Source organism: Haliaeetus albicilla, chromosome 3, assembly GCF_947461875.1.
Source record: "Haliaeetus albicilla chromosome 3, bHalAlb1.1, whole genome shotgun sequence".
Taxonomy (NCBI): Eukaryota; Metazoa; Chordata; class Aves; order Accipitriformes; family Accipitridae; genus Haliaeetus; species Haliaeetus albicilla.
In genome coordinates, this window is record NC_091485.1 from 26,830,723 (window position 1) to 26,847,506 (window position 16,784).

At 41.3% G+C, this 16,784-nt stretch overlaps 1 protein-coding gene across 12 annotated transcripts in view; it reads right to left on the reverse strand.

Moving 5' to 3' along the window:
• Positions 1-16,784, reverse strand: part of ZNF521 (zinc finger protein 521) — a 232,610-nt gene that overhangs the window by 128,903 nt on the left and 86,923 nt on the right. For 11 of the 12 annotated variants that reach the window (XM_069779204.1, XM_069779203.1, XM_069779194.1 and 8 more), the window contains one exon: positions 6,804-10,156. In XM_069779204.1, coding sequence (XP_069635305.1) covers positions 6,804-9,716 — 2,913 coding nt within the window. In that variant the 5' untranslated portion in view covers positions 9,717-10,156. Of the gene's footprint in view, positions 1-480; positions 1,392-2,510; positions 2,731-6,803; positions 10,157-16,784 lie in introns of those variants that run through there. The other variant, XR_011323988.1, reaches the window with a different exon arrangement.

A 16,784-nucleotide genomic window follows, 5' to 3' on the forward strand; every position in this document is an offset into this window, starting at 1 on the left:
TGATGTTCAGGGAGAACCTCCTGTGTGTCAGTTTGTGCCCACCACCCCTTGTCCTGAAATGTCCCATGGTGAGGACAGATGTTAGCAGGAGACACCTTTCTGCTGTCATATTCAGCAGAATACACTGTGTAAAATACTACAGGTCATATTTTATACAATAATTTGTAATACAATGCAGGAAATGGAATAAATGAAAGATGGGTTTGGAAGAAGAAAAAAATGCCTAAAGATTTTGAACAATCAGGCATAAGATCAATTACCAGCCATCACAGAGCTATGGGACCTCAACTAAGAGGACTCTTCAACAAGATGCTACATATCAGGTGGTTCATTTGTGTTCATTTTGTACAACTTCATGAAACAAGCAGTACTGGGGCTAGATATCCACTTTAAATTAATGGTTAGCTCATTTTATTTCCCTGATGACAGAGTAACAAATTCGGGTGTTACGTTTGTTGTATGAGACAAATAATACACACATTACACATAACAACTTTATTGAGCAGTGGTAAAAAACACTTCTCAAAACATTTACAGTCACTTAAGAAATTGGTCTATGAGCACCAGAAAGAACAGATCATGGTTTCTTATAGCTTCATTTCTTGTGACTGATTGACTTTTGCATAAAAACCAGGTAGGAACTTCAGTTAAAGCCATCTTCCTGGTTTGGATCTCTAAAAGGCTTCTTTCCTGTCTGGATTCTACCACCTGCTGGGTCACCGCTCTTCCCAAGTGTTGTAAAAGCTTTATAGGCTTTGAGATTCCTATTCATCTATGAAGTTTTTCTTGAAACTGGCCAAGAGTAGTCCAAAAGTAAGAGGGGGGAGAGAACTCTCTAGAGAACTCTCTCTAGAGGTATGCAAACCAGCAGACAAAAAGAGACATGCCATGATTTCTCATGTCTTGTTCCTAAAGATAAATCAGGCTAGAAAAACAGGAGAAATTTCTTGTTGTTTCTACACAATTCTTAAGTCAGAATACAAATACTCATCACTATTCTGATTTTCCACTGGGGCTGTGCAGAAGGGAAATTGTGGCATGTTACCCTGTTACTTGGCCAGCAGATACATGTACAGGGAAAGCCCCATGAGGACAGTGGGCTGCACAGCTGACCTGTTGGAGTATACACCTCAGGATGATTTGTCTCATAAAGCTTTGTTGAATCTACATTTGTCCTCTCTAGAGATGCTTAAGGTCTTCATCCACATTCCTGTGTCCGCCTCCACTTCTGCGTTTCTTCAAGCAGGCATTTCCCCCCCTGCATTGTTTCATGGAAGTCTTGGTTTGATGCTCTTGAAAACTTTGGAGAACATGTTATCCTTTCTTCCTCTCATGCAAAGTTTTCCACAGGTATGAAGAAGGTGCCCCCCCAAATTCCCCATCTGAAGACCCTGACAAATAACAAGACAGACAAACAGCATTAGGTTTTAATGATCAGTGGAGAGGAAACTAAGAAAACTCACTGCTACTATCCCTCCTGTTTTTGTCCAGCAGCTCCCAGCCAACACATGGCCTTCCTTTCACAGACTGAATTCATGGTGTGTGTGAGAAGGTGGGAAGTTTGCTGCTTAACTTTGCTAGGATTTACAGCAATAGGATAATAACACCATCCTTGTTAAATTCTGAGAGGACTCTGTCTGATAGCTCACTACTGAAAATACAAAGACAAAGAGAAGAGAAATGCTTAAGCCTGTATCTTGTCAGCCACTTCACAGCAGCGGTACTACCAGAAATTAGAGCACAGAGTAATGTGAAGGTGGCCTACTGTGGCAAGAAAAACAGGGTAGTGCTTCCTAAAAATATATATGGTCATATTTTAAATAACACTTTCCTGAAAGCAATGTCAAAATGATGCAAGAAGACAAAAATGGTATTTTTAGTGAGCTCATTCTGAAACTCCAGAAGCAGAAAATATGTTTGCCCCAGATTAGTTCCACAAACTATTTCAAAGCCAAATCTTTGTTCCTGCAACAAACCTTCTTTACCTTTTTCTGTCCCCAGATCCAAAATCCAGCATGAAAATCACTTGTTCTGGGCCCGGATTCACTGACAGGAAACCCAAGGCGCTACTTCTTATGTTTACATTACAAGTTTATGTGCTTGTTCATAAAAATCCTGTAGTCAGAATGATCAGCTTGGATTGCTGATGAGGAGGATTATTTTAATTTCTTTATGTATTTCAATTAAATGCATGAGTATTGATTTCAGTGCGTTTTTTCAGTTAAAAGCACAGTGATTTATACTGCTGAAATGCTATTGCCTGCCCTGCCAAAAGCATGCATCTGGGAACATTTCTGGGTTGCTCACAGTCTTTTCTCTCTTCTTTCTGTCTCTGACTGCCAGTGCATGCTGTTGAAACAAACCAGCTACTTCAAAAGGCAGTTCCTGTTTTCTGTCTTTGTGAGTCTGGCAGTGTTTTGAGAAGGGGGGAGGAATAGTAAGAGAATAAAGGTAGATTCAGGGCCTGTGAATAAAGAGAAAAAAATGTAATGATAAAACACTACACTTACCTGAGCTCCATTCTTTCTCCCAGGGTGGTACCATTTCTGGATTCATCTGAGGTTGGATAAGTTGAGTTTCAAGGAGTCACCAGCTCTCTGCAGCATCTGAATTTTGTGACCCCGTCTCCACAAGCTCATTGTCAGCCTGCACTTTCATGGCTCCTTCCAGAATGGTTCTGTGATGTGCCCAGTGTCCCCTGCTGTGACATGCCCATCCTGGCATACAGCTCTGCACAACCGCAACAGGACAGAAGAACAGCCCCAGGTTCACACTTACACCGTTCTTCAGCTGGTGTGACAGTTGCTAGTTCTCTCCTTTGTCCAGCACTTTTGATCTCTCTGCTATAGTGAGTTTCTGCAAGTCTTTTGCAACATCTAAATAAGCATCTTTATTCCTGCAGTAATTTGGCAGTGTACTTGCCCTGCTCCTTCTCTTCTCAGGACCAGAAAACCCTGAGTGTTCTTATATTATTAATGAAGGACTGTCTGCATTGCCACAGGTAATACAGTATTCACAGGAGCTTCACATTCATGGAACAAAGTGATACATAACTTAAACTACTTACAGAAGCGATTACACTTGCTAAGCATCTACTCTGGAAGTTACCAACAGGACCCCAAACTGAGGACAGTTGCACATATAGATATACCACCATAAGATAGGTTTTACCAGTAAACTGTTGGTGTAAGCTGGAGTCCATTCCCTCCTCCCCTGCCAGCTAAGCAATCAACAATATAACTATTATTGTACAGTTATGCTGGTATGATTCTGCATGTACAGAAGTCATGAAGCTTAAGAAGTGAGGGCACGCCTTTTGCTGAGTCAGGATTTCTCTCATTAGGTGCAAGACAGCATATTAAGGAGGAAAAAGAGAGGCAAGGCCACACAGTTTTTCTTGAACGCTGCTTTTCGTCTTCCAGGTGCTTTACAAAAAATGTATCACAATTAAGCATGGCAACACACTTTTCAGGAACTATCAATCTTATTTTCTGAATAAGGAAAATGAAGCAGAGATGTTCAGGTAGATTTGCCTGCATCAACAAAGCAGCTAAGTGACAGAAGAAGGACTGATGTCTAGTTCCCAATTCACTAACATGTCAGACCTTATTCTCTACTGTTAAACATTAACTATCACCCAGAAGATTATTATCCTAGCCTAGCAGCATGCTTGCAATGACTTAAAATCTTTACAAGAAATCTACAACTTGAATTCAGTATCTCATTAAACAAAAAGAGTAAGTTACAGATTTACCAATTTTAGAGCTCTTTCAATAGCCAGCTATCCACAATCTGCTTGTTTAAGTCTGCTTGATAGCTTACAGGTACTAGATTCAACAGTATGATGGGCTTAATGAGTTCTGACCTGTTCCTTGAATTGTTGTAACAGATGATGAGCACTGCCTATCATTTCCCATCCCAACTGAAAGGTAACTTTCAGTGAAGATGATTCAGGTCAACATCTTTCACTTAGCAAGCAGGGTGATCTCAGCAGGTGATAGCTCAGCTGATGACATTATACCATGTTAAGGTAATTGCACCCTATCATGTTACTGAGTACAGGCTAAAAAGGGAAGTTTTCTAGTTCAGCCATGAGAATATTTGCCAAAGAAGCCAGAAGAGACATTTTTTTAGTGTTATCTTTTATCTTAAAAAGGTATTTTCTAGTACTCTTACTATAGTAATCTATTACTGAGTAACAAAGGCTATTCAGCACTGTTAATGGTTTGACAACTAGTCTCCTTACTTTTCTTGCCTTAGGAATAAAATGTTCTTTATATAGATGTTGAAATCTCAAACCACATGACTCTCAATAATGCAAACAAAACCTTCACTCCTTAATATTATGATTATTTTTTTGTTGAAAATTTCCCCGAAATAGAACGTTTAAGTAGCCATCTTCAACATCCCGTTCAATTCAAGAAACATCCTTCCAGTGGAGTAGCAAAGCCACTGACTAATAACAAATTTTAGAAGTCCAATTTGTTTTTATTGTTTTTGTTATATGCTTATGTTTTCATTTCCCTCAGCCTGGACATCCAATCTATAGTGTTAAACATTTGTGTATTACCACTTTCAATTTTGATTCTCATTGCTAAAATGCTTGCATCACTACAATTTGAAACCAGTAATATCTGTTAGAAAAATAAATTATCTTTCAGGATTTTACAAATATGCATTTATGGTTTCCAGAAGTACTAATGCTCTATCAGGAACTTGATAGCTTTGTGCTTCCCACGAGAAAAGAATCTGAAAGTCTACGTTACTTATGTGGAGACTAGAACCATAGACACTGAAAAAATCAGTTTACATGCTCTGAATGGGGGTGGGGGACAAATGGTGATTTGAAAGCACGCAAATGCTATTCACAAATCTTGCTGTAGTTTAAAAGGCTTTTTCATATTAAATACATTTCTAAGAAAAAAATCAAAAGGAGTAAGAAGAAGAACATGATGCCAAAGAGAAGAAGACATAAGAACTCTGATTATACCTGATCCAAGTACAAGAAGATTCACTGATGACACTGAAGGTAACTGACCTTATATCACCACAAAGGACCCCCAAATCTCTTTTTGTCTAGCTTACAAGCAAGAGAAAGACAAGTTGGTAACATCTTATTATGGTAACTGTCTTAACACACACGATTCTGATTGTGCTTGAGGTAGCAGCAATTGGCTTCCAACATGCCTGGGAAGCAAGATTTCATGTAGTCACTTGGGGAAAGATGACAGAAAGAGAAACCAGGATGACTCTGAATCTATCAAAAACATGCAGCTCTTAATCGTGTGGTTCTCACTGAGCAGCAGTACTACAGGAGCATCAATGAATGGCCTGAACCACACCTAATGGGAGCCATTCCTTTTCCCTCTTCTTTGAAAAGAAGGTTTTCCTTAGACCTGTGATTCTCAGTCTAACAACCTGCTCCTTCCATGAATTCCAAATGACATCCCATTCCCCGGATGTCCCCCGCCACCACCCAATGTGCAAACTGGAGATGCAGAAGTCACGGAAGCGTACGGCCCTTCCCTGGCGGATGCATCCAGCCTGGTACTTCACCCTTGTCTCCCAGCCCCACTTCTCTCTTCATGGCACTCCAGGCCCTGTGATACCTCAGTGGTCTTCTCCCAGCTTATCTTCAGCTATGTTCTCAGTAGCTCCACAAATACTTACCTCTTGGCCCACATATCCTTGTGTATCTTCCCTCCTCCCTCTCTGCCTCCCTCCTGCCCTCCAGTTTGCACAACACTGTTGAATGACACACTGAGGGATTTCTTATCCAACAGATGGGCTCACAAACAGGGAGTGAGGAAGGTGATGGAAGAGCAGCATCTTCCTAGCCACAGGGTATCCATTCACAGCAATGGGTTGCACCATGTTTGTACCATTACAGGCTAAAAGCTTTCTTGAAGCAAAAGCTATTATTTCTTAGCATTTGTTTATGCTGTGTTTTTAGGCTTCCTGAACTCTAAGGGGTCATTATGCAAGATACCATGCCTAAAATATTAAATCTAAGTCATTCTATTGATAACATCTCTGAAGGTAAAACAGATTCCCTTCTCTCAGTACATGACCCCCCTACTTTCCTGTATACAGGTGTTAGTACTTGGTCACTGGTGACTGAGGAAGCAGATGAGATCTTTCAAGAGTTTGATATTTACTTTCTAAGTTACGCTGCATGAATGAGATTTCAATCATCAGGCACTAGGTGTTTCAGTGACATCAAAATGTTTTTCATCAGGAATGGAAAGAAAAACACAAGGAATTGCATCCAAAGGACTGATTTCCCGATTTACCTTAGGCTAGCATTGCACTTCTACTTAATCAAAATATGCTATAAGAAGGGAAAATGAATGTCTACAACACAATTTACAAAAAACCCCCTCAATTTGTTGCTCACAAATATTTTTTAAAAATCCACCCCTCATGCCAGCATTTTGGCTCACTGTATTCTACTCCTCTGTCATTAATGCTCTCTGCCGTAAGCACAACTCCTAGCTGGGGGTTCCAATGCGTAAGGGAGCTAGGATAAGATTCCAGTTCTCAGCTGTGCTGGCATGAAGATAGGTCTCCTCAGTGATACAGAAGACAATATCCTAGGGAGACTGGAATTAGTCCTATTCCACACAATTCAATCCAAGATGTAAGGCATATCAAGAAGCAAATAATTACTAGCTAATGCTTACGGATGGAAATGTAACATGGTTCAGCCTAAGCATTTCATGACAAGTGACAAGACAGCTTGAAGAAAGGGGGATTTTTTCCAAAAGGATGGAAGGTGTCAAGAGCAAAGAAAAAAGGGTTACCTCTTCAGTTTGGGAGGGGCTGATTCTGGGCATTGGAGATACTTGTGGTGTTTTCAGCTGTGTACTGTTGCTGTCTGGAACAAGCTCTCTGTGGATTGACTGAATATGGTTTTGGAGTTCACTTTCTGATTCAAATTTAACATTGCAACTAGAACATCGAGTCTTCAGTCCCCCTGCCTTGCTTTTGTTCTCAATGGAACTCAAGTTCTCATTTTGGCCCATGCCTGGTCTGTTACTGCTTGAAGGGATGTTGACACTTGGACTACCACTTTTACTGAGATTAACACAGCTAGCACACAGACCGTATGGCAAACCGTTGATGTCAAGTTTCACTAAATCCTGTTTTGAGCGGAATTCCTTCAGGCAAGAAGCACACTTGTACAGTTTCTGGAGATGCTGTGCGCGCCCCGTGGACTGCACGGCAGAACCGTTTCCAGTTTTCTGCATGTGGAACGTGCCGTGGATTTTCAGTTCCAGCGTGGAGGTCACTGTCTGCATGCACACCACACAGCGGAACCCCGTCAAGGAGTTCCTCAAGTCAGGGTGCATTTGGCAATGCTCTAAAAATTCCTCCTCACTCTGGAGGGGCATCTTGCAAATCCTGCAGTTTCCAGTGTCCAGGCTCTTACTATGTGTGACCTTATGTTCAGTAAGAGTCAGAAGAGATGGAAACCGCTCACCACAGATTGGGCACATATAATGTTTCACTGGTCCCAAGTGTGTCTGCATGTGTTCTCGGAGCCCATTTTCGGAGAAGAATGTTCGAGAACACACATTACACTTGTAATTCCCTTTAATGAGTTCAGCCTTTTTCTTCACTATGGCACTTTCTCCAGGTCGAATGTTGTGGTCTCGAAGCTGGTGATTCTGCAGGAGAGTCTCCATGGTATAAGCTGCTCCACAAATGTCACAGCCATACATAGGCTCGGATGTGTCCACATCTTCTTCGCTGCCATCGTGGCTGTTATGGGACTCCTGGCTATTTGTCAACAAAGTCTGGAGTTCCACTTCCTCTTTCTGAACCTGCTCAGATGCCCCATTTGTTCCACAGTTTGGAGTTTTTGTTTCAAAAACACAATGTTTTTCCCTTAAGTGCTTTTCCAGCAAGATGATAGCATGGAAAGCTTTGCTGCAGAACTTGCAGTTGTACTTCTTGCTGTGGGTAGTAATGTGACACTGCAGTTCCACCTCTGTACCAAAGGACTCGCCACAGAAGATGCACTTGTGTACTTTGCCTTGGTTCTCCAGGTGGTTGTGTTTAACATGAAGCTGCAGGTCAGTCTCATTGCGGAAATCCCAGTTGCAAGATGTACATCTGTATACCTTCTTTTCGTTGCTGTGCTTCACAGCCAAGTGTAGCTGAATGGAGACTTTGGAGTCAAAAACCTCTTGGCACAAGGTGCAGCGGAAGAACACAAATGTATGCATGTCCAGTAGGTGTTTCTGCAAGTCATCCACAGAAGTGAATTGCTTGTCACAACTTTCACAGATGTAGTAGGTTGAGGTGATCATGAAATGAATGGTAACATGCTTCAGCAGAGACTCCTGATTTGGAAATTCCTTGTTGCACTGAGGACAGGTCAGTTTTGGCAGGACAGTGTCAAGATGTGTTTTTAAATGAGTCTGAAAACCGTCCAAGGAAGTATACTTAGCACCACACTGATTACAAATATATTCACCTGCAGGACGAGGAGGAGCACCTCCAACTGCCTGCATCATCTTTAAAGAAGTCTGCTCAATGGTTACAGGAGATAAGGGACTCATGGCTCTGGACTTTTTTCCATTGTGGATGTAATTCAGTGCCAAAGGAATGTTCTTATGGTTCTCCTTGATATGCTTGTTCAGTTTAAGAACACTATTAAATATTGGAGAATTTGTACAGTAAGAACAAGAATACACTTCCACCACTGGATCTTTTGGGGTTCCAAGCACAGGGGAACCAAAACGGGAACTGCTAAGATCACAATGGACTTGTCTAATATGCTCTTCCAGAGAAGAATCTGTAAGAAATCCCATGTAGCAATGGGGACAAAAGAATGCATTACTGTCCTTAGCAGCAGGGTTGGCAAAACCATGAGAACATCGGATGTGTTCCTGAAGGGTGTTGAGGTCATTGAACACTTCAGAGCAGAAGTTGCACTGGTACACCATGGCAGGCATGGTAGAAACAATCAGTGCTGGGTCCGGAGCTTCGTGGACTTGCTTAAGATGTTCGTTCAGATTGTAGAGAGATGGCAATACCTCCAAACAATACTGACAGATATGGGCTTGTTCGGGTTTATCTAAATGCATAGTTTTCAGGTGTATCTGCAAAACTGCAAGGCTGGAAAATAACTGTTTGTTGCAATAAATGCAGCTATAAGTAACTTTTGCCTGTTTACTCGAAGGACCAGTGATATCTGGCACTTGCTGAGCTGCCCGCTTCCTTCCACGACCTTTTGGCATAGGAGGAGCTGTTTCCACCATTGTCGAACTATCCACGGAGAGATTCGAATCTGGAGTGGTGCTAGAGACTGAGGTGTAGCCCACAGTTACCAAAGACGGGCTGTTGCTGTGGTTGCATGACTCTGGCTGCTGGTGACTGTCCATGTGGCTGTACAGCTCCTCCACAGTATGAAAGTTCTCAGAGCAAATGCTACATGAATTCTTCTTCTCACCATTATGAGCCTGCTCCATGTGATTCACCAGAGACGTTTCCTCTACAAAGAGTTCATGACAGTAAACACACTGAAGAGCAGATCGGTCTTCATTAGGGGAACACTCGGGGTGACATTCTGCAATGTGCTTCTGAAGATCTTCAGGAAAATCAAAGCCTTCTTCGCACTGACTGCATTTCTGAGTGTCTTTCATTTTCCAGTCCTCCATCCGGGAAGCGGACTGAGAGCCATCTTTGTTCCTCTCGTGAACCTGCATGTGACCATGCAGCGAACTAGAAGACAAGAATCCACGTCTACAAATGGCACACTTATATGGCTTGTTGGATGTATGAGTCTTTAAATGAATTTTAAGATGATCACTCCTTGAGAACGCTGCATCACACTCACTGCAGTGATACTTCTTGTCTCCCGTATGAAGCTTTATGTGGCGGTCCCTGCTCCGTTTGTGTTTGAAGAGACGACTGCAATACGTGCATTTGAAAGGGAGCTTGTCGCTGTGACTTTGCTCATGGTGCTTTAAGTAGCTGAGGCGGCTGAACGATTTGTCACAAAACTGGCATGGATAGGGCAATCCTGGGCCTCCTTCCTCTTCACCAAAATCACAACCTTCTCCATGGCTCGGGGAAGTCTGATCCTTGCTAGAAGGTGATGATGCTGGCCATGAGCAGCTGGGGTCATCCTCAACATCCACTCCATCTGAAATGAGAAAGAAACATGCCCACAAGCTTAATCCCTACAGTTCAAAGGAAACAGCAAATGCATATGAACGCAGTTCTGCTACTTCTCAATAGCTAAAACATATTAAACGCAGACTAGGATATGTCTTACACCTGTATCCAACAGCTTCAAGATCACATTTATTTTTATCAGACTGTAAAACATTAAAAGTTATTAGATAGTTCTGTGGTTCTGTGCCTATATTAACTTTTTATTGCTTTTTTATCATTCTTTCTCAGTTGCAGGATATGTATTATACATTGACAACTTTATTAAAATGCAGATTTTAATATATTTAATGTTTCTTTTGTATCCATTGTAAAATGATTTGCATATTATGTGATCATCTGAAGAGTCAAAGGAAAGGAGAAAATATTACAGGAACGATTTAAAATTAATACAGTCAACCCACATGCCTAATATTTAATGAAAAGATTCCCCCTGCTTTGCCACAGTTTTTTTTTTTTTTCCCCTTGAAGTTGATTCTGAACACAGAAATCTTTTAAAGGCTATGACTGAGAGAGACTTGGGTGTCACTCTAAACAATAATAGGAAAAATTACAGGGGAGGAACAGGACAACAATATAAACAGTGATGTTTTCTCTAATAAAGTGCAACCAGATTTCTCCAATAATGATACAATTCAGTTACTGAAAGCTGGCAGCTGGATCATTAAATGTTCAAAACTAACAAACCAACAACCAGGATCAAGGAAAATGAGAAAGTTTCAAAAGGGTCAGTTGTGAACAGCATTTTTTTTTCCTTTTTAAGTTCAAGAGGTTGCCCACCATTCTTCCTTTTTGCAAAGGCCTCAGCCAGCTGAACTTCCTTAGTCCAGCAGAACCTGTACTGTGAGGTGATCACAGACAAAGCAACTTGTAAAAAACTGGAAACAGGAAAAATGGTAAATGATTATGGTAAAAGCTGAAAGATTTACGAGTAACAAGGAAAAGACAAAAGAGAAATGCTAGCCAGATAATAAACTGAACTAGTTATCCATGATATTACCTCATCTCTAGACACAGCAAGTTGTAACTATTTTTTTCAACAGATGTGCTGTACAGTTTTTGCACCTTTTCTTTTAAATGTAGATTACAACACTACAATGATCATACTTATCTTAAGCTAAACCTTCTTTAAAAATATTAAAAGAATGCTTGAAAGACCTTATTCCTTTCCAGGGGCGATGCTTGGGGTTTTTTTTCATTTAAAAGTAAATTGACTACAGTAATAGTACAGAAAAAGAGAGGATAAACCTCTTGAAAAATACCTTTCTTAAGGTATTCTTGCAAAGCAGTTTTCTTAACATCTTCAGCCTTCTCTCAAGAAATTTACTACACCAACAGAAAAGTTAGAGCTGGTCTATATTATGTAAACAAATTCCAAGCCTGCTTTCTTTAAGGTAACAAGATTTTACTAGATTATCAACCTCTTGCTTATCCACAGGAAACAGATGAGGATTCATTCCTTTCCTGCATCTAGAAACTGATGACAACGCCATCTCACTATCAATGCCAGATGGCAACCATCTAACTCTGAGAAAACAACCAAACACCATTGCTGGATGCCTGCCCATTGACACAATGCTTTTCAGGATAAGTTGGAAACTGCATGGGTTTTTATCCTCTTGTTTACATCTTGAAGAGGAGGGTTTCACAAATTACACACACCTATTGTGCACACACACACTATATATCTGTATGTACCTATGTACGAATCTGCACTAATGGTATGTATTTAAATAACAAACCCAAACCCTAGCCCAAGTGCCACATCTTTGAACTGAAAACAAAGGTGTTCCATTTTTTAAGATAAAAATGGAAAACTAAAATTTCTACCTTCTAGCAAAAGTACTATCATCTGCTAAAATGCTTCCCAGTGAACTGAAGGAAAGTTACTCATTGTCACACAATGAAGTAATACCAGCCAGGTGAGTTTTTAAGTTGGTACATTAATGATTGCAATATTCACAGGAGACTTTCAATGTAAACCTGTGTACTACCCTTTCAAATTGCTGGGTTTGACTCTACAACTTAAAACGATCAAAACAGTGGAACAACTATTCACAAAAAAATTTTTGCCACATTTTAAATTTTATTTTAAGTGAACATTTTCAGCCAGGTCTTTGAAGTGGAAAAACCTTTTGTCCTTTAAAAATCAAATATATTTCTGACATACAGCCACTGCTGGCAGATAAACAGGAATTTATGTCAAGCAACCGACTGAAGAAAAATAGTCTGCAACTGCCTAGGCAACATATTTTGTAACCAAATTTAGTATTAAAATGTATATCTTATGCAGAAATGATATATTATTGTATAAATGTTTAGAGGAATATATAGTAAGTGTTATAAATAGTGTACCATCACTGACACAGCAGTAAATCACTTCCTTTTTGTGGCCACTGCCTTTCCAGTTTTACCTATTATACAACTATTCCCCCTGGCTCGTGGATCTCAGTGGGCTGTTGGGCTGGCAGCAGGGTCGGGATCAAGCACTGTGTGTGACCACGGTATAAGCAACGGCAGCCCCTTTCCCCCATCCAATTCTCCTTGTTTGCTTTGGGGGTCTCTCCTTTAGCTTTTATACAAGGTAAGAAAAGCGGAGGGGGAATAGTGTTAACTACAGCACGGGGCCGGTTCTTACTTTCCAACTGGCAAATATAAATGTTTCTGTGTGTCACTTTGCTGTTGGGTTTTTTAATGCGAGACCATAATGATTCTGCAGAGTAATTCTCTTTGTGCAAAAAGGAGAAGAGTAAACCACTTACGAGTCCAACTTGTGTCCTTTTAACTTAAATGTGAAAATCTCTCACTCTCTCAGAGCTGCTGAAGAAGCAGCAAGGCAGGGGGAATTCCGCACAGCGCACGGCAGAGGACAACAGGATTTTCCTGAGTACGAGCCTAACAATGCGGCCACCGCGTTTCTCCGGCTTCCCCCCGGCACGGCGGGGCGGGGGAGAGCCGGCATGGAAGGGGCAGCGGCAGCCGGCCACCGTGCTGCGGAAGGAGGGCCCCTGGGCTGCGCTCACACAAAAGGTTCCCAAAGGCAGGCCTCTCGGCCACCAGCGACCCGCAGAAGGACTTCTGAAACCTTCCTTCTGCGACAAGGGAAACGTTTCGCTGCAGTGACTTTTGCTGTGCAGACTCCATCCGGAACACCAGGAACATTGTGTGCCATGGACTAATGCACTCGGGGAGCTTAGGGGCTGTCTAGGAATGGATCCGGGGTCAGCGATCAAGAAGGAAATCTGGACTAAGGGTAACTACTGCTACAGCAGGATGTGAGTGATGGCACTGCCCACCCTTCCCCACAAAGATGCTGCCCCATAAAATTAATGTGCAACCATCAAGAGCATCTCCTTCAAAATGGCAGCGATCCACGGCTTGCTACCCCGCGCTGAGGCTACTCCGTGTGCACAGGCGTTAGGCAAGCTGACCTAGGCACTTAAAGCCTGATGGAGGAGCTAAACGGAAGGTCCCCGCAGCTAACCAGCAGGCTCGGGATGTGGACTCCACTCCCGCTTTCCCAGGGGCACTTACCACAGAGCCGACTCTGGGTCGGGCGCAAAGTTTGACCTGCTGTCGGGGTAAAGGACTGCAAACCCCTTTTTGCTGATCACTCGCATAGAAAATACAGTTTGCTGCTACTCTGCATACAGCCATGTGTATATAAATCTGCAGACATCTACCCACCGAGCTATGTCAACATTACAAATACTGATTTTTAATGTTATAACAAGCTGTTTTAAAATACTCTGGACCTAATTCAGATGCACACATACAAGTCCCCAGGAGTGGTACACAACTATCTGAGGCAGAATAGGGCTCCAGGTATTCAACAGAGTGTTTATGGAGTTTTAAAATATATTTTCTGTATTGACTTATTTTTTTTTCCTTCTGCATTCACTAAGTGCTACTTACTGTAAATGCCTTTTCTGTGTTATGGCAAGTACTCTGAGTTTCAATGTGATGCACTTAGCATGTCCATGTAAATTTTTAATTTTTGGAACCAGTCACTTCACACTCGCTGACTCTAAGAAAGCTCTAGCACTCACAACCAAAAAACTTTGCTGAAAATCAGCTACAAGGCCTAAAAGTCTATTTAAAGATGCAAATGTGTGTGAATAGTTAGTGCAGATGTTTTTCTACACCAACTGTACTTGCTGAGTTTCACCATTTCCATAAAGCGCATTAAAACAAGTGTGTGAACACTCTGAGATGAAAGTACCAAGCACTCCTGAGACTTCCAGTGGAAAGTAGAGCTGCCTGACTTTTCTCCAAGCAGACAGGAATGCCCATGATTCAGCAGCCTGAGTAAATAAAAGAGGTCCTTATTTCCTAATTTTGCTGGCTGGCCACACTGCAGCAGTCTCTGTGCTGCTGCCAAAGGGGATGCAAAACTGGAACTACACCCAGCAGCTGAAGGACTGTCTTTGTTAGCCAGCCAGGCCTTCCTGACCATCTTCTGGCAACAAAACTACCATATCCTGCGAGGAAGACCTCCATCTCAGGCTTGATAGTTCTCTAGTCTGTCTAATAGGACGAAACAACAGATTTTGCCTGGTCTGTGTTGGAGGAGGACAGCTGGAAACTCAGTTAGTAGCACAGTAACACCTGTTCAGTCATGTTTATGGGGGAAAGTGCTCACTAACAGAAAAGTGAAGTAATACCAGAAGGAGTTATCCCACAAAAGGGGAGGGAGGAAGGGGGAAGCATCAGAGCACAAAAGCACCTCTGTGGAGTTAGCAGCCAGCCACTCATGTGCCAACCCCAGTAGCCGTGAGGTCTTAAAAGTGATCTTATCCCTAGTGCCGCTGACTGAATTAACAGTACTGCTTCAGAAAAACGTCACTTAGTTACCAGGAAGGTTTATGACATATGCATGCTTTGGCTGGAATACACTTCAGGGCACTTGCTTTATCATGCCTTATTTTTCTGTATGATTTAAACATGGTTTTGCTGCCACTAGACAAATGGCCACATTCCTAAAGCAAATGTCAGGAAACTTTTATGTGCCATAATACATAAGGTTCCTGTGATAGAACAGAGTTTACAAAGACGAACAAATTAATATTTTCAACATCCTGCAAGCAGCAATTTTCTATTTTCCCCATTTTGCTGCTCAAGTAACTGGGGCACAGACAAGCTGGAGCGGTTTGCCTCAGGTTACAAATGTAATCTGTGCAAAGGAGGAAACAGAACCTGTATCTCCCAGGTCTGAGCCATCCCTGCAAGAAAAATCCTTTCTCTCCCTGGAACACAGAGCTGGCAAAATGCTTAAGCTGCTGGACCCAACCAAAGAGAAAGCCCAGCAGTTTAGCTGGACAGACACCCCTGGCTCCGGGTCCTGCTGATACGTTCTCACTACTTTGTGCCCTTAATGGCAATGGCAGACTGGTCACAGAACTATCCTCCAGGACCCGATCTGAAGTACTGAATAGCAAGGTTTCTTTAACAGGTACAAAATTTGTAACAACGGGTTACATAGGATGGAAACAGATAGTAAAAATGACAAATCAAGTATACCAGGCAGCAGCACATAAACATATCTACTACGTACTGCCACAGGCACATGAAGTATGAATGTACATGTACACGTTGAATTATTGTGTAGTTATTGTTTGCTGTCCAACCACCAGCCAAAGACCTGCTCATATACCACTGCGTACACATGTATGTGCTCATACACACATATTGAAAGGGATGGACAACATATACAAACATACAGCTTTGCTAATTTACCAGATGGCATTCTACAAGATAGAATTTGAATTGTAAGAAAGGAAGGACTAAATAGCAGGTAGGTAGGTCAGTTAACTGGATGTATGATAGAGCTCCTCAGTTTTAAATCTTTGCATTTTTGTGCAGGTAATTGAGTGGAGTGGTTATTATATGTCATATAGTTTACTTGTAATGGCCATTTCAGGTTTTAGTGCTGGACACATTTTATATTATTACCACCACTAATTGTCTGCAGGGCTACCTTGAAAATGAGATAAGGAATCTTAGGGGAATATGCAGGTGTGAATAAATAGTAAATGAAGAGGTTAGATATTGCTGAAATAAAACACTATTCTGCTGTGTGCTGAATAGATATAAATAACTAGAAGACCAAAGGATAGTGTTTAAACATTAACATGACTTCAGTGATGGCCTAACACATGTGTCACTGAAACAAACTACAGTTTTGAAGTTTTTAATAGAATTAGTAGATAGTGCTAACCTTTAAAATCACATTAAATAAAATATATATTATTACATAATATTCTCCATTTACTTTCAATAGGAATGTACATAGTTTTGGAAAAGCTGCAACTTTAATATAACCATCACATTTTTTTCACATCAGTGACCCCACACTAAACTCACTCATTTGTCTCATAACTTATTAAATGGCTTGAAAACTAATACTCTGTAATGGGCATTCAAAAGAGAAATGTGAACTTTAAAAATTATTTATAATTTACAGATGTTTTTTAAAATCTATCAATATTTCAAAACCACTTTGGGAGCACCAATTAAATGCACTAACAGTTAAGATTACTGGGGGAGAAATATACAGGGGTTCCTGACCAAAAGAACTGAGACAGCTGGTAGGGAGGTTT